The sequence below is a fragment of the Asterias amurensis genome, chromosome 13 (assembly GCF_032118995.1).
Source record: "Asterias amurensis chromosome 13, ASM3211899v1".
Taxonomy (NCBI): Eukaryota; Metazoa; Echinodermata; class Asteroidea; order Forcipulatida; family Asteriidae; genus Asterias; species Asterias amurensis.
In genome coordinates, this window is record NC_092660.1 from 1647318 (window position 1) to 1665982 (window position 18665).

Sequence of the window (18665 nt, forward strand, 5' to 3'; positions counted from 1 at the left end):
TGAAGGAGATTCCGCCCCCAAAACTGTGTACCAGAGCCGTATATTGTGCAGTATACGGCTCTGCATGCTGTGTACAGTGTGATGGCGCCCTCTTTTGATGCATCCTCCTTTAGACCACATGATTTCGGACAAAATCTCCCCCGGGACACTGGTTCCTTCCTACCGCCATGCTGGGACGCAGCTTAGTGGCAGTGGTAGAAAACTCAAATCGATATATAATAGTCTTTCACAGCTCCGAAAAATGCGGCAATTTAGGATTTTAGGGAAATTTTGTTTTAAAGTTGTCAGGATGATCAAAAAAGGTTCTCCTGAGCAACTCATTGGATAGCTTCAAAGACACTCTCGACCATCACTTCAAAAATTAACCCATTCCATCCACACAATGCGCACACTGGTGTGATACGTGTCTTCGGACATTTTTTTGCCGGTGTCAGATGTAATTGTGTCCGCCATGCAATACTGTCCGCTCCGGACACTTTTGCATGCAATCATGTCCGGGGCTATGACCGTCCGGTGTAAGCGAGCGTGTAAGCGAGCGTGTAAGCGAGCGTGCATGTACTGAAGCTATACGTACTGCAGCATGAATATTCACGTATTTTATTATTGCAGCGAATACCCAACGGCCGAACATTTCTCATGTCATTCATGACATGCACTTAGGTAGCCTAAGTCTTCCTTCATGGTTAGCTTGTTGTAAAAGAAAACGTGTTCCGTCACCAAATTAACTGCAAGGACGGTTTTGCACGGGGCGGACAAAACTGCATATGCAAATGTGTGACACAAATTATTGCATTATGCAGCAGCGTCCGGGCGGACACGATTGCATATGCAAAACTGTCCGGCGGACATTTTTGCATATGCAATAATGTCCTCCGGATAGTATTGCATAGAGGAAATAATTGCATGCGATACCGGCTCAACTAGACTATACAGAACAGATACAGAATACAATGATAAGTGGCATTATACATCAATGAGTTATCAATAGAGGGCGGTATATAAGATGAGTGGTGTACTCAGAGACGGGGCGGGGGGGGGGTATTCCAAACCCGTTTTCGTGACTCGCGGAGCACAAACGGTCTTTACTTTGATTATTGTGATTGCACCAATTCAGAAGAATGTTTACATAAACTCTACATAACCAACAAACAATTGTTTTGTTGACACAACAAACATTAATTTTATTAAGTTTACCTGTCTTCTTTCGACGAGACACTTATGCAGCATAACTTAAAGCAGGTATAAAAAAAGACAACATTTTGAAAACTAATTAAAAGAACCGTTGATAATATCCTACCAATTAAACAATGAACACAATAGGCCCATTTAACTTTTCTAATCAAGTTTATCACATTATTGCAAAAAGAAATAAAAAATGTACATATAAACGGTTTATGTATCAACAGCTCTCAATTGCTCATCCAATTAAAGACAGTGGACACTATTGGTAATTGTCAACGATCAGCCTTCTCACTTGCTGTATCTCATCATATGCATGAAATAACAAATCTGTGAGAAGTTGAGCTCAATTGGTCGTCAAAGTTGCGAGATATTAATGAAAGAAAAAACACCCTTGTCACACGAAGTTGCAGTGTGCTTTCAGATGCTTGATTTCGAGACCTCAAATTCTAAACTTGAGGTCTCGAAATCAAATTCGTGGAAAATTACTTCTGTCTCGAAAACTACTTCACTTCAGAGGGAGCCGTTTCTTACAATGTTTTAAAATATCAACCTCTCCCGATCCCAATTACTCGTTACCAAGTGAGGTTTTATGCTGATAATTATTTTGAGTAATTACCAATAGTGTCCACTGCCTTTAAGTGTTTATGCTATAACAATTAGTTTGAGTAATTACCAATAATGTCCACTTGGTGCCATTAAAGTCTTAGGCTATGTATCTATCTAAACAGATTGTACGATCACCAACGCCCCTGGAAATGGTCAAAATAATTATATTTCAGAGTCGCTACAACCTATCTGAAAAATGGCTAAAGCATTTCATATCCTTTCATTGAATTACTGCTAATAAATTTTCTAAATTATTTCCCACCACGAACAAATACAAGAAAACGAGTATTGTCTCAAATAAACTCACGATTATATGCCAATTATTTCAACAAAGCAAAATATACATATTTTGGCCAAAAGTGCTATAACAAAAAATGTACTTTCTTTGTCTACAAACCATAGGGCCTTAGTGTACAACACATTTTGAGTTTGTATTTGCATTAAGAAAAGCACGAAGAGCATAACGTTTTTTAGCTAGTATGCAGCTCCATATTAAAGGAACACGTTGCCTTGGATCGGTCGAGTTGGTTTTTGAAAAGCGTTTGTAACCGTTTTTCATAAAATGCATATGGGTAGAAAGATGTTGTAAAAGTAGAATACAATGATCCACACAAACATACCTCAAAATTGCGTGGTTTTCCTTTTACCTCGTCGACTAACACGTCGGCCATTTATGGGGGTCAAAATTTTGACTCCCATAAATGGCCGACCGTGTTGGTTCGCACAGTAGAAGGAAAACCATGCAATTTCGAGGCAAACTTGTGTGGATCATTGTATTCTACTTTTAAAACGTCTTTCCAACCATATGCATTATATAAAAAACGGTTACAAACGCTTTTGTTTTGACCAACTCGTCCGATCCAAGGCAACGTGTTCCTTTAATGATTATCTCTAATGTCGCTTTCAGACGGGCGCGCCAGAGTTGCTCCGAACCAAGATTACTCCGGTCGACCCAAATAAATTTTTGTTTCAGACAGGCCAACTTTACATAAGGCCTAAGGTTTTACATTGGCTCGAATCATGGCAAAATTGATGTCTGAAACCAAGGTGCTCCAGAGTCATTCCGAATGACTGCAACAGTCGACCTTTCGACTTCTATCGCATCCAGTCGCTCCTAAACTAACATAGTAATGGCTCGGTTCATCACAAGATCGACGTCTGAAACCAAGGCGCTCAAGAGTCGTTCCGAACGACTGCAACAGTCGATCTTTCTATTTCTAGCGCGTCTAGTCGCTCCTTACTTTTATACCATTTACATTGGCTTGGCTCAAGACAAAGTTCTACGTCTGAAACCAAAGTGCTCCAGAGTCATTCCAAACGACTGCAACAGTCGATCTTTTGATGTCGAACTTTTCATGTATTTTATTCACAGAGTTTGGTTTAGTGTGACTCTGGAGCGCCTGTCTGAATCGGGTGATTCTAGTTAAGTTTTATCAAAAGTACAAATTGACTCAGCTCTGTGAATCACACTTTATCTTCCATAGGTAAGGCAGTATGATATGTTGCTTTGGTATGACGGCCGTATTTCTGGTAGACGAGTATTGTGATAAATGCGATGAGCATTATCAGGAGCATAATGATCAGTACTATCAAAATCCACAAACCAGTTGACATATCTGAAAGTAACAATAAAAATAAACATGAATTATCTGTGCATATTATGTTGACTTTGCTATTTATTTATTTATTTCCTTAATTTACTCCAGTGAGACAAATCAGTATATCGAACTGGTTTCAATTTTAGCCCTGCATGTTAAAGTTAAGAACCAACAAATTGACTTGTGCTACATTCCTGCGAAACATTCTCTGCGACAGCAGCACCGTGTGTGACTTTAAAATTCCCTTAGCATTCGCATGAAGTATGAACCCGTCTTTAAACATATTTTTTAATGCAAAAAACACCGTGCGCTATCAACAAAAACAATTATAATGGCAGATTATTATGTTCAAATAGTGCAGTTGTGTCAACCAATAGGTCTAATTAAGAATGTATACTTTACCAATATCATCTCCTTTGGAGAATGGCTTATTGGGCTTTGTTGCATTTTCTTCGATGGCTTCATTGCTGCCTTCATCACCGCCTTCATCACCACCTGGAAATATATTTTTTTTATGGTTGTGAAAACAAATATCAAAATTGGTAGTGAATTTCTAAGTACCTACTTCAACATGTTTTAATATTCAGGTAGTAATGTCATTTAAGGGCACTGGACACCTTTGGTAATTTTCAACGACCTGTATTCTCACTTTGTGTATCTCAACATAATTATGCAAAAAAACAACAAGCCTGTGAAACTTCGGGCTCAATTGGTTATCGAAGTTGCAAAAGAATAATACAAGAAAAACACCCCTTTTTCGCACAAATTGGCATGCTTAGAGATGCCGAAAAAAAGGCTTCATCTCTGAAGTCTCTCTCAATTTTAAATAATTTGTTTGAGCAAGTAATTACCCCTTCTCAAAAACTATGTTACATCAGAGGGAACCGTTTCTTGCAATGTTTAATAATATAGTTAACAGCTCTCCATTGCTCGTTAATACCAAGTAAGTTTTTAAAGGCACTGGACACTATTGGTAACTACTCAAAATAATTGTTAGCATAAAAACGGACTTCCTCTGAAGTGACGTAGTTTTTGAGAACGAAGTAATTTCACACTAAAATGAATTGGTTTCGAGACCTTAACTGAAGTCTCGAAATCAAGCATCTGAAACCAGACGACAAATTTGCACAGGTTTTTGTTTTATGCATAATGTTGAGATACGCCAACACGAAATGAGAAGGCTGGTCTTTTAAGCCAGTGCCCTAAAGCTAATATTTTCAATAATTACAAGTAGTGACAGTGAGTGCCTTGCATGTTCAGATAGTATTGTCATTTTAAAAGTATTTCATGGCTTACCTTCTTCTTCATGCGAGTCATCCATGGTGTCCGGGCTTGATGTTTCATTACTGCACTTGATTCCAACATCTCTCTGATGTGTGCAGTCAGTGATACCCCAACCATCATGCGCGCAATCCACAAGTCTGTCCTCCCCGCCAGTACATACAACCTCATCTAGCACGATGGCACCGAGTGTTTCGTCAGTTACGACTCGGTAGTGAGGGACTGTTGGGTCAGACGACTCGTATCCTAGCTGTTTACACGCTACGTCACTGTTAAGGGCATTCCAATTGTCACCACAAACTGTTCCCCATACTCCTTGATAATACAATTCCAGTCGTCCTTTAAGAGCCGAATCACCATCTGCCAGTCTGACAGAGCCATCTTTAGTAATACGAAGAAGAAGTAAAAATGAGAATGAAGAGATTGGTCAACGTCTTAGAAACCGAGTTTGTGCCATAGCGGCAGTCATTTTAGATATTAAGTAATAAACATTCCGGATGTCGTTTATAGCATTTCTGTTTGTTTACCATGGGGTGTTTGGGTGTTAGAGTTTGTTTGTTTGTATGTTTGTTTGCTCGTTTTTATTTTTTGGTTTTGTTTTAAGTTTTATTTTGTATTTTGAAAAGGCCATCTTAAACAATACGAACAAAGAAGACAAGATTGGTCAGTGTCTCAGGAACCAGTTTTGTTCCAATCCGAAAGCTTACTGTATGTCATAATACCAACGTCATCCATGTGTTTAAAGGTCTATGTTCGTCGACTCACCTGGTATAGCGCCCTCTGGTGTTGGTGCAGTACAAACTACGCTTGCATATCCTGATTGGTTGTAGCTCTTATCGACCCAGCTGCCATGACTACACATCACTAGTTCCGGTTCAGTGCCGTCACACGATACGTCATCAAGGAGCACAGTCTTCGTAGTGTCACCATAGAATGACCGTGGTAAGGCACTCTCTGCAGATATGAATCCTAGCTGTCGACACACTACAGCGGCCGCCTCCGAAGTCCATCCTTGGTCACATACAGTTCCCCACCTGCCGTGATATTTGACTTCTACACGGCCGTGATGTGGGTACTCACCCCCATCTAGACGAACTCTGCCATCTGTTTGTGATTGTTAATATAATAATAACTTGTGTAAAGCGAGAAATTGCCAAAGGATACCCACAAGGCAGTCAGGTCTTTGAGAGGGCAAGGCCGTTTTAATTTCGAAAAAGGCACTTCCGATGGAAAATCTTAAAGTCTATTTGAAACTTTCGAAGGGGCAACAAGGCCAAGACCAGGGCAACAGAGACCATGGCCTCCGTTGCCTCCGGAAAAAAAGGAACAACACAGTGCAACGACGCTGTCTACCAGTACAGACTAGAGAAATAGGTGGGTCTTGAAAGCTGAGACACTTTTACAGTTTCTGGTTTGGGTGGCTAGATTATTTCATAATCGGGGAGCGGCAATGGAAAAGACCTTGTCACCTGCAAGCAACATTTTCAAACTTCAAAAAGTCATCATAAACCATGGTCCTAAGTTAGGACAAAAGGAGTTTTTAATAACTTAAGGCTAATCCTGAGTTAGGACGAATAGGCCTGTATACACGTCCTAACTCGAGATAAGACTAATCTTAATACTTAATGAAATCCACCTGAGGCATCTTTTGAATTATTACGAAAAGTACATACCGTCTTTATACGTAGTGGGTTTAGGGTTATAAGGTGTGCCACAAATGACCCCTACATCATCCGAATGGTCGCAAGTGCCACTCCGCCATTGATGTTGACAATCTTCTAATCGTTGTTCTGAACCTATACATTCGATACTGCCTAAAAACACAGGAATTGTGTAATCGCCGAAATAAGATGACGGTAGTGACGTCCGGACTCTTTTGTAGCCGAGCTGTCTGCATACAACAGAAGCATCTACGATGTTCCAATCATCATCGCAAACCGTACCCCAGACGCCTTGATAAGAAATCTGTACTTGGCCACTCTGAGATCCTCGCCCGTCCACCAATCGAAGTGAACCATCTGGGAAAAAAAATGGCATAAGTTACCCACACAGAAGTAGTGACTTATCAACGGATAAACGTATTGTATTGGGATTTTTTATAGAGGTTTAAAGGAACACGTTGCCTTGGATAGGACGAGTTGGTCAAAACAAAAGCGTTTGTAACCGTTTTGTATATAATGCATATGGTTGGAAAGATGTTTTAAAAGTAGAATACAATGATCCACACAAGTTTGCCTCGAAATTGCTTGGTTTTCCTTCTACTGTGCGAACTAACACGGTCGGCCATTTATGGGAGTCAAAATTTTGACCCCCATAAATGGCCGACGTGTTAGTCAACGAGGTAAAAGGAAAACCACGCAATTTCGAGGCATGTTTGTGTGGATCATTGTATTCTACTTTTACAACATCTTTCTACCCATATGCATTTTATAAAAAACGGTTACAAACGCTTTTCAAAGACCAACTCGACCGATCGACAATGTGTTCCTTTAAAGGCACTGGACACATTTGGTATAAATTACTCAAAATAAATGTTAGCATTTGCATGGAAACATTTACCTTCTGGTGTGGAGTAGGTTTTGCAGTTTAGAGTGAGGTCATCAGAGTGGTCGCAGTCATTGTCACCCCATGGTCCATGACTGCAAAGCGCCAATTTGGACTCGGTGCCGACGCATTTGACGTCATCCAGGTGTATTGGGCTAGATGAGCGTCCGAATTCAAACTCAGGAGGTGCAGGGGAATCAGCAGCTGATATGTAACCGAGTTGCCTGCAGATGACGTCAGCTGTTGCGTTGTCGAGTCCTTTTTGGCAGATTGTTCCCCATTGACCGAGGTAGTAGATTTCGACACGACCAATGTTCGTCCTAGTGCCGCCAGTCAGGCGCACTGCACCATCTGAATACAAAAAGAAAAATACATGTTATGCGTCTACAAAATGTTAAACTTGTTCTCAAATTAGAAATCATATCAATTGTATGTCTCTCCATCAGCCAAGAAAAAAAGGTAAACTGCCTCTCGATTGGCTGTTATTTGCACAATTACAACGCCTCATTCAATGCACATGACCTAGTAACGCCCTGTCATTAGGAACTCTTAAAGGGAGATGTACTCAAAATTTAAGTTCAACAATTTAAGTTCCCCCGAAATCATTTCGTTGTCAAAAAATATCATTTTGTTCTCTTGCAATCATGTCATCTCTATAACCAGCCCGGTTCAGACTTCCTAGGAATGCAAATTCGATACGAATATTGACGTCACTTCGCTGCGAATATTTCGCAGAAGTTGAGCACACAGCTCAACTCTTCGGACCTTTTTGTAAAACAGCCGTTGTGCTGATATTTGTCCCCTGTTTAAAATATTTTGAAATAAATAAATAAATAAATCTCTGCACACTCTCAAAAAGTGACTGTTATCTTTCATGCCACAAATTAATTAATTTTGCTCTCATAAATTAACCTCTTTCTGAAAAATATAAGAAAACTTCAACCAAAACCAATTTAATATCTTCCCGTCATAATACCTGTTGTGGGTGCTGGGGACAGTGATATTGGATCACCTTCCACTCTACACACGGCACCAGCATCGTGTGAATGATCGCATGTGGTTAGTGGTATCGACCACCCGTCATGACTGCAAGCTGCTATACTATTCTCATATCCACCACAGTTGAGACCATCGAGTCGCATTGGCCCTGAACCCTGCCCGTAGTATGCGCCTGGTTTCGCTTCGACGGCACCGCTGTAGCCGAGTTGGTTGCAAAGCACAATTGCTGCGCTCAGAGTCCAGAATTCATCGCAGACGGTTCCCCAGACTCCTTGGTAGTAAACCTCTACACGACCCTCATTAGCTTGGTACCCGTCTACGAGACGCACGCTGCCATCTGTAAAAGAGTAATGACGTCTGTTCATAATTGAATATACCTTTGATTAATTTCAAAGGCTATGAAACTCAACGCCACTATTGGTAATTACTCAAAATAATTATTAGCATAAAACCTTTCTTGGTGACAAGTAATGGGGAGACGTTGATGGTATGAAACATTGTGAGAAACGGCTCCCTTTGAAGTGCCATAGTTTTGGAGAAAGAAGTAATTTTCCACGAATTTGATTTCGAGACCTCAGATTTAGAACTTGAGGTCTCGAAATCAACCATCTAAACGCACACAACTTCCTATGACAAAAGGGTGTTTTTTCTTTCATTATTATCTCGCAAGTTCGATGACCGATTGAGCTCAAACTTTCACAGGTTTGTTATTTTATGCTTATGTTGAGATACACCAACTGTGAAGGCTAGTCTTTGACAATTACCAATAGTGTCAAGACACTGGACAAGTCAGTTTCACTTTGTTCAAAAAAGTTACTTTCTTAAGATTACGAAATAGGATATAAACATATTGCACTGCAGACATAATTAAAGACACCTTTGGTAATTGCCAGAGACCAGTATTCTCAGCGTATCCCAACACATGCATAAAATAACAAACCTGTCAACATTTTGGCTGACATGAAAGTTGTAAGAGAGAGTGAAAGAAAGAAATACCCGTCACAATGTGTAGTGCTTTCAGATGCACAGTAAAAGGTCCCAGTTTCAGTCTTATTATTTAAATGAGAAAACCAAGTTTCAAGACCTTATAATATTTAGTTCTAGAGAACAATTTTGCAATAAGAATAACGATACGCCTATATATTAAGTAAATACCATTCCTTTTGCCTGGATGAGTACCGTATATAAAATGACTTATATCTGGGTGCACTTAACCTATTAGCTCTAAACCAGTCTTCTAAAATCAACAAGTCTATGTTTACCCCCACAGCTAATTCATTCAATTCATCCCCCATGCAAGGAGGATCGTGTCATCAGCAAATCAAACAGGCTTATGGCATAATGCACGGTTTTCAACAATAGGCCTACCCAGACCTAACGCCATCATACATTGTGGGCTTATACTTATGCCACTAACGTTTTTCTTAATTAAAGAGAAAACTAGATAAACCTTTAAAAGTTTTACTACTTAAAACTATGGGCCTAGTTAATTAAACAAAGAACAGGGGCTCAAATATTCCTGTATAATAGCTGGGCATGTAAAGAAGTCAGTTCATGTAAATTGATGCGAAATTCACATTAAAATATTTTTAATATATCTATATTTCTTGAACGGTGGTGTGAATGTAAAAAACGGTACTCTGACTGACACGCCCATCACGTCGTGACGGTGCAGTCCGTTGCCCGTTTAAAGACGGACACCTTTGCTTGGTACTTGTCAAAAACCAGTATTACCACAGTATTATACTGTTTTCCAGAAGATAATAAACGCAGACAGAGCAAAGTTACAGCCAAGTGCAAAGAGAGAAAAAAACATCAGTTTAACTGCCTTAAAGACACTGGACACTGTTGGTAATTGTCAAAGACCAGTCTTCTCTCTTGGTGTATCTCAACATATGCATAAAATAACAAACCTGTGAAAATTTGAGCTCAATTGTTCGTCGAAGTTGCGAGATAAAGGAAAGAAAAACACCCTTGTCACGCGAAGTTGTGTGCTTTCAGATGCTTAATTTCGAGACATTAAGTTCTAAATCTGAGGTCTCGAAATCAAATTCGTGGGAAATTACTTCTTTCTCGAAAACTACGTTACTTCAGAGGGAGCCATTTCTCACAATGTTTTATATCTATCAACAGCTCCCCATTACTCGTTATATACCAAGTAAAGCTTTATGCCAATTATTTTGAGTAATTACCAATAGTGTCCACTGCTTTAAAGTTAACATGACAGAAAAAGTAACTATCTTGCTCTTCGAAACGCTTACCTCTTTCAAATTAAATAAAATACACTCTAGAAAAGTTACTAAATTGCAAACAAATACCAGCATTAAACATAAATGTATGTACATTATAACCATATGTTTTGTACAGTTTTGTTATTAAGTTGTTAAATTTTATGAGTAACTTGACTGAAACTCTAGACTCCACCGAATAAAAATACATACCTGGAAGTAGCGATACACCAGCCGCTGACGATGTGGGCGATAACCCTGCAAAGAAACACAATAGAGAATTCGGATCAGAGGAAATCATGCATGATCGTCAATGTAAACTAAACAAGATGCACTAAATTCTACAAATATTGATCCTTGATGGAGCTCAGTTTTTTTAACAGACATAGTTTAATAATTTCTCACTAAAGTAATTGAATTAAATTCGAGACCTCAGCTTATATCTCGAAATCAAGCATCTGAAAGCACACAACCTATGCAGCAAGGGTGTTTTTTTCTTTCCTTACTCTCTCGCAACGACCAATAGTTCAAATTTCCACAGGTTTGTTATTTTATGCAAATGTTGAGATACACCAAGTGAGAAGACTGGTCTTTGACTTTAACCAGTGGTGTCCAGTGCTTTTAAATACAATTTTGCTTTAATTGGGTCTGACAGAGACATTGTACATTCAGCGGCGTGTAACGACTAAATATTCTTCTTTTTTTTCTTTATTTTCTTCAATCAGAAAAAAATGTTGCCCAGACTTATGTGGAACGTTGATTGATTACACACATGCTTATGTTGAAATACTACAACATGGAATGCAGCAAGCCTGTGCAATAAAACCTGTATAATATCCACCATATATTACTGACATATTGTATATCGAACAAAATTTCCCGGATTTGTTGTGGTACAGAAAACTAGGTCACCAGTTAGACACAGTCCTTCCGAGACTTGTTAAAATCAGAGAAATGTCTTTGCAAAAATGTTTCAAGGCAGTGGAAGAAACACAAACAACAAGCCCGACATGTAGCCGCCACCATTGTATAAGGGGACTTTCCATTGGTTCATTTTGTTCACTTCATTAACCAGACGCGTCTCAAAAATAACATTACTGGATACTGAGTTTGCTGCATAGTGCTTCTAGATCAATAAAGCACAGCTGCCTAGCATCACAGATCCAGTATTTTTGTAAAGACTGTTCTTTAAAGCTTAAACACAAACCGTTTTCTTCTGATGTACTCTTGATAGAAAATATTTGGAGCTGAACGAATACACTCCATTGCATGCAGGTATAACTGAATTTAGTAACTTTATAACCAGTCACAAAGGGCACCGGACACATTAGGTAATTGTCAAAGACCAGTATTCTCACTAGGTGTATCCCAACATGTGCATCAAACTAATCTGTGAAAAGTTGGACTCAATATTGGTCATCGCAGTTGCAATAGAATAGGCCTTATTAAATAAAGAAAAAAAACATTGCATGAATTTATGAGTTTTTAGGTGCATGATAAAAGGCTTCATGCCTAAAGTCTTTTAATATTTGATTGAGAATTTACCTCTTTCTCAAACTACGTTACAATAGAGGGAGCCGTTTTTCACAATATTTTATACTATCAACAGCTCTCCATTGCTCGTTACCAAGTAAGTTTTTAAGCTGACAATTATTTTGATCAATTGCCAATAGTGTCCAGTGCCTAAAATGCAACCCGTTTAATCACGGCAACAATGCAAACAAGACTCTCAAAGCAGCACCCAAGCACTGTTGACTTTTTTTAATGCAGTCTTTACATAAGACACTGGACACGTTTGGTAATTGTCAATGACCAATCTTCTCACTTGGTGTATCTCAAGATCAAAATCGACAAACCTGTGAAAATTTGAATTTGGTTTTCGAAGTTGCGAGATAACAATGTAATAAAAAAACACCCTTGATACAACGAAGTTGTGTGCTTTCATGCTTGATTTCGAGACTCACGCGTGAGGTCTCGAAATCTATACTTTAGTGGGAAATTACTTCTTTTCCAAAAAAACTACGTTACTTCAGACGGAGCCGTTTCTCACAATGTTTATACTATCAACAGCTCTCCATTGCTTGTTACCAAGTAGTTAACAATTATTTAGTAATTACCATTAGTGTCCAGTGCCTTTAACAATATAAAAGCATTGTATTTGTCTTAGCAAAGGCAAGGACATCGGTATCACTTAATACAGGCCTTGGAAGCTTTCGTTCTTGTTGCACCTCACTAGTTAGTCTCAATTTAGTTCTTGAACAGCTCCGTCTGTTTAACATTAAAGGTATATTGTTCCATCAACAAGGCATTTTCAATTTAAAGGCACTCGAAACTATTGGTAACTACTCAAATAATGACAGTACATTGTGAGAAACGGCTCGCTTTTACGTAGTTTTTGAGAAAGAGGTAATTTCTCAGTCACTCAAATATTGAACGACTTCCGGCATTAATCCTTTTTTAAGGCATCTGAAAGCACACAACTTTACAACAAGGGTGTCTTTTCTTGCATTGTTCTCTTGTAACCTCGATGACAATTGAGTCAACATTTTCTCAGATTTGCTATTTAATGCATTATGTCTGGATACACTTATAAGAAAACTGGTATTTGACAGTTGCCAAATGTGTCGAGTACCTTTCAACTGATCTTTGACAATAGTGTTACAAAGATCGGTACGTTTGTCATTTGTCACAAGACGTCAAAACTGGAACATGCTTTGAGACTTCATTGTAATTTTGCGCTTAATAAAAACACTCTTCTGTATTATTACCTGTATCTTGAGAAAGTCCACAAGAGAAAAGATGCAGAACGATAATCCCTCCTGCGAAGTAGAAACGAAATATGCCTCCATGATTCCTTTCCATCGCGAAGAAGGTTTCAGATATCAGCGATGTTTGCAATATGGAAACCTGGATGAGTTGACGTACGTACGTGCGCTCGTTGAGTAATAATTGTATAAAACTATAGCTGCTTTGCTGATGTGCACTGTGTTTGTTGAATCGCACTACACACTGGTGACACGCCCATGACCTTCGCCTAGTACACACGAGAGACACAATGTACGTGCTGGGAAACTAGAGGTCTATTATCGACGTGTCTGGCCGTAAATTGCCACCATTGTGTCTCTAACATTCGGTCCAATATTATTCACCCAAGTCATGCTTTAGAAATATGTTTAAAACAAAAGTGTCTTTGTTTGATATTCTTATTCGCCGATGCAAATCTAACACTTTTAAAATCGTTGCGGTGCCCGCTGCTTAAGTAGGATTCGAATTGCCTCTATCTACCGGGCAATCCCAGTGGTCTACAGTTGGTAAGACACTGCTCTCAAAATACAAAGGTCTTGGGTTTGAATCAAATCCGAGCATAAATATGCCTGTGGATTTCTCTCACAAAACTTGGGGAAGTACTGAGTATACAGTGCTAACACATATTCTTAATCCCTGATGCAAAATCAACATCTATTAAATTGTTGCCCGCTGATAAGAAGATAGGATTCTAACTGACTCTAACTACTGGGCAGGTAGTTGGTAAGACACTGCTCTAGACATGCAAAGGTAGTGGGTTCGAATCCCACCAGAGTAATATGCCTGTGGTTTTATCTCACATAACTCGGGGAAATACTGAGTATACAGCTGTGTGGTGCTAACACATTATTCTTTATCCCCGATGCAAATTCAACATCTATTAAATAGTTCGATTCCCGCTTGTAAAATATAGGAATCGAACTGCCTTTAGCTACTGGGCAATCTTGGTGGTCTATTTGGTAAGACATTGCTCTAGAATTACAAAGGTCGTGGGTTCGAATCCCATCGAGTACTATGCCTGTGATTTCATATCACAGAATTCTGGAAAGAACTGAGTATACAGTGCCAACACAATATTCTTTATCCCCGATTCAAATTTACCATCTATACATCGTTGCAGTATCGCTGCTAAAATGGAATTCGAACGGCCTCTAGCTACCGAGCAATCTAGGTGGTCTATAGCTGATTAGACACTGCTCCAGGATTACAAAGGTCGTGGGTTCGAATTCCACTTAAGTAATTATGCCTGCTACGCTTGGTTGCCAATCGATAAGTGCGCCATCTAGTGATTGATTTATTCATAATAGTAAGTTTGGTTAAATCAAGCCATAAGAGGGCGCGCTCATAGCAAAAACTTTCGTGCCTATAACTTTGTAATAGTCTAGACCAGATTTCCAAAAAGGGCTCTAGTTAAGGAAGTGAGCGGCATTTTTGAGTAAAAGTTGGTAACATACCTGATTTAACTAATTTGGGGGTGCTGAATCCGAAAAAGGTGGATACCAAGGCTAATTTTTAGTCCTTCACCCTGAAAAATCAAATTAAAAACAATACAGAAAATCTAGCAGACGACGGACTTCTCACGTGAAAAATAGTCAGGTTCTGCTGTGGTTCCATATTGATGTTGTCAGGATACCATACAGGGCAGGTACCCGGGTGCAGGAGGTCAGGTATCCGTAACAAACTTTTGATTGTACTGGATAGATCTACAACCAAATTGCACTTTCAGAGGGACCAACAGGTGCTTCCAATGTCAATTTGAAAGTATTTGAGTTGGTGTTTATTCTAATAAAGAGTTATTTACTATTTGAACATAATTTCTGTTGTTAAAAGCACAAACCGTTGATTATTTTCTCTTATAATGTAGGCCTACACTACTTAAACAGGTAGGCCTACCAGGTGTGTCTAGACTCAACAATGATACAGAAAATTGTATTGTATATCAACTTTTCAGTGCTCCCTGTTTTTGAATAGGTCAACTTTTAGTGTTCACACTCATGGCTTGAAATTATCTTACACAAGAAGACGATAGCAAGATTCCGAAACAAAGGACAACAAAATATGTACCCCTCCATTGATAAAACAATCCACCCCTCTCTTTTCAGCTGGGTGTGAAGAACAAGAAAAAAACAAATATCTCTTTATTCATTGTTACCGCTCAATCCACAAGTATAGACTCCTACTTTATTTGTGTATGTCAGCTAGGACGGTTCCCAGCAATGAATCATTCATGAAAGGTGTGCGTATCTTCGATATTAGCAATCATAGTTTGGAGTACAAACTGTGGCAAATTGTTTTGCTAAACAAAAAAGCTTAAGTCAAAAGACTGTTTTAATTTTAGCTAAGTACCTCAGACTCTTACTTTGCTTTTCCAGCAATATTTTATTTGAAAAACAACAACAGGAGTTTAAACTTTTAAAACCAACTTCAATAAAAAGTCTTAAACCCCCCAAAAATAAAAATAGTAAGTTAAAAATGAACCTAACCGTAAAAAAATGTCTAATACCCAGTGGACTTCTTTGCAATGTGATAGTATATGATTTTTGATTTAGATGACTCTGTACATGTTATAGTATAGGGTTTAAGTGGATGCTGGCAAGGATGACATACACTGAAAAGAAGATGCCTCCTTGCACCAAGCTGCTGTATGTGTTTCAGTGTTGTTTCAGTACTACAATGATACCTTCTCCGGTATACTTCTATCATAACATAACATAAAATCAGGTTAATTTTATGAAAAACAATATTGGATTTTGGGAAATATCAGCTTGAATGGAATGCTTTGATGCGTCGATTCCATAGAAGCATTTTTGTAATGTCATGTAACTGTATCTCCCCAAAGGAAATAACATGTTTGTAAAATTATATGTTTGCTTATCAGTTTCCTGAATGATAGTCCATCTGCATGATGATTTGTGTTTTTTCGCAAGTCATTATTCAATCGAATTGCAATGTGTTGTGTACTATTAATTCTGTATTTTCTTTTATAGAAATGTCTCTGTAAGGACAGGGATGGGAGCCCAAATACTACAAAACATTTGTTTATAATTTATATACATTGGGATACTTATTGGACATAATATTAAGTGACATCAAACTGAAACACTTCAAATATCGCTTGATTTTCGCACTCATAAGTATCTTGAACTATTCTGACCAAAAAAAGCTGACATACAAAAATAAAGTAGGAATCTATACTTTGAATAAAGAGATATTTGTTTTTCCCTTGTTCTTCACACCCAGCAGAAAAGAGAGGGGTGGATTATTTTATCAATGGAGGGAATACATATTTTGTTGTCCTTTGTTTCTGAATCTTACTATCGTCTTCTTGTGTGAAATTTGTCCGTGTGTACAAACACGACTAATAGTCTAGACCAGATTTCCAAAAAGGGCTCTATTTTAGGAAGTGAGTGGCATTTTGGAGTAAAAGTTGGTAAAATACCTGATTTAACTAATTTGGGGGTGCTGAATCCGAAAAAGGTGGATACCAAGGCTAATTTTTAGTCCTTCACCCTGAAAAATCAAATTAAAAACAAAACAGAAAATCTAGCAGACGACGGACTTCTCACGTGAAAAATAGTCAGGTTCTGCTGTGGTTCCATATTGATGTTGTCAGGATACCATACAGGGCAGGTACCCGGGTGCAGGAGGTCAGGTATCCGTAACAAACTTTTGATTGTACTGGATAGATCTACAACCAAATTGCACTTTCAGAGGGACCAACAGGTGCTTCCAATGTCAATTTGAAAGTATTTGAGTTGGTGTTTATTCTAATAAAGAGTTATTTACTATTTGAACATAATTTCTGTTGTTAAAAGCACAAACCGTTGATTATTTTCTCTTATAATGTAGGCCTACACTACTTAAACAGGTAGGCCTACCAGGTGTGTCTAGACTCAACAATGATACAGAAAATTGTATTGTATATCAACTTTTCAGTGCTCCCTGTTTTTGAATAGGTCAACTTTTAGTGTTCACACTCATGGCTTGAAATTATCTTACACAAGAAGACGATAGCAAGATTCCGAAACAAAGGACAACAAAATATGTACCCCTCCATTGATAAAACAATCCACCCCTCTCTTTTCAGCTGGGTGTGAAGAACAAGAAAAAAACAAATATCTCTTTATTCATTGTTACCGCTCAATCCACAAGTATAGACTCCTACTTTATTTGTGTATGTCAGCTAGGACGGTTCCCAGCAATGAATCATTCATGAAAGGTGTGCGTATCTTCGATATTAGCAATCATAGTTTGGAGTACAAACTGTGGCAAATTGTTTTGCTAAACAAAAAAGCTTAAGTCAAAAGACTGTTTTAATTTTAGCTACGTACCTCAGACTCTTACTTTGCTTTTCCAGCAATATTTTATTTGAAAAACAACAACAGGAGTTTAAACTTTTAAAACCAACTTCAATAAAAAGTCTTAAACCCCCAAAAAATGAAAATAGTAAGTTAAAAATGAACCTAACCGTAAAAAATGTCTAATACCCAGTGGACTTCTTTGCAATGTGATAGTATATGATTTTTGATTTAAATGACTCTGTACATGTTATAGTATAGGGTTTAAGTGGATGCTGGCAAGGATGACATACACTGAAAAGAAGATGCCTCCTTGCATCAAGCTGTTGTATGTGTTTCAGTGTTGTTTCAGTACTACATGGATATCTTCTCCGGTATACTTCTATCATAACATAACATAAAATCAGGTTAATTTTATGAAAAACAATATTGGATTTTGGGAAATATCAGCTTGAATGGAATGCTTTGATGTGTCGATTCCATAGAGGCATTTTTGTAATGTCATGTTACTGTATCTCCCCAAAGGAAATAACATGTTTGTAAAATTATATGTTTGCTTATCAGTTTCCTGAATGATAGTCCATCTGCATGATGATTTGTGTTTTTTCGCAAGTCACTATTCAATCGAATTGCAATGTGTTGTGTACTATTAATTCTGTATTTTCTTTCATAGAAATGTCCCTGTAAGGACAGGGATGGGAGCCCAAACATTTGTTTATAATTTATATACATTGGGTTATTTATTGGACATAATATTAAGTGACATCAAACTGAAACACTTCAAAATATCGCTTGATTTTCGCACTCTAAGTATCTTGAACTATTCTGACCAAAAAAAAGCTGACATACAAAAATAAAGTAGGAGTCTTTACTGGTGGATTGAGCGGTAATAATGAATAAAGAGATATTTGTTTTTTCCTTGTTCTTCACACCAAGCTGAAAAGAGAGAGGGGTGGATTGTTTTATCAATGGAGGGGACACATATTTTGTTGTCCTTTGTTTCTGAATCTTACTATCGTCTTCTTGTGTGAAATTTGTCCATGTGTACAAACACGAACAATGCGTTAAACTGCCAACAAACAAATAAAACTGTTTTTTTTTTCAATTGTTAGCCTACAACAGTT

At 38.2% G+C, this 18665-nt stretch overlaps 1 protein-coding gene across 1 annotated transcript; it reads right to left on the reverse strand.

Annotated features, from left to right (window-relative positions):
- Window positions 1–2590: 2590 nt before the first annotated feature.
- LOC139946001 (scavenger receptor cysteine-rich domain-containing protein DMBT1-like) lies at window positions 2591–13426 on the reverse strand. Its single transcript, XM_071943581.1, has 9 exons — window positions 13207–13426; window positions 10652–10696; window positions 8188–8547; window positions 7227–7562; window positions 6341–6685; window positions 5433–5771; window positions 4683–5048; window positions 3789–3881; window positions 2591–3404 (listed from the first exon to the last, which is right to left on the reverse strand). Exons 1-9 carry the CDS (start codon window positions 13298–13300, stop codon window positions 3253–3255), a joined length of 2130 nt encoding a protein of 709 aa, XP_071799682.1. The 5' UTR covers window positions 13301–13426; the 3' UTR covers window positions 2591–3252.
- Window positions 13427–18665: the final 5239 nt, after the last annotated feature.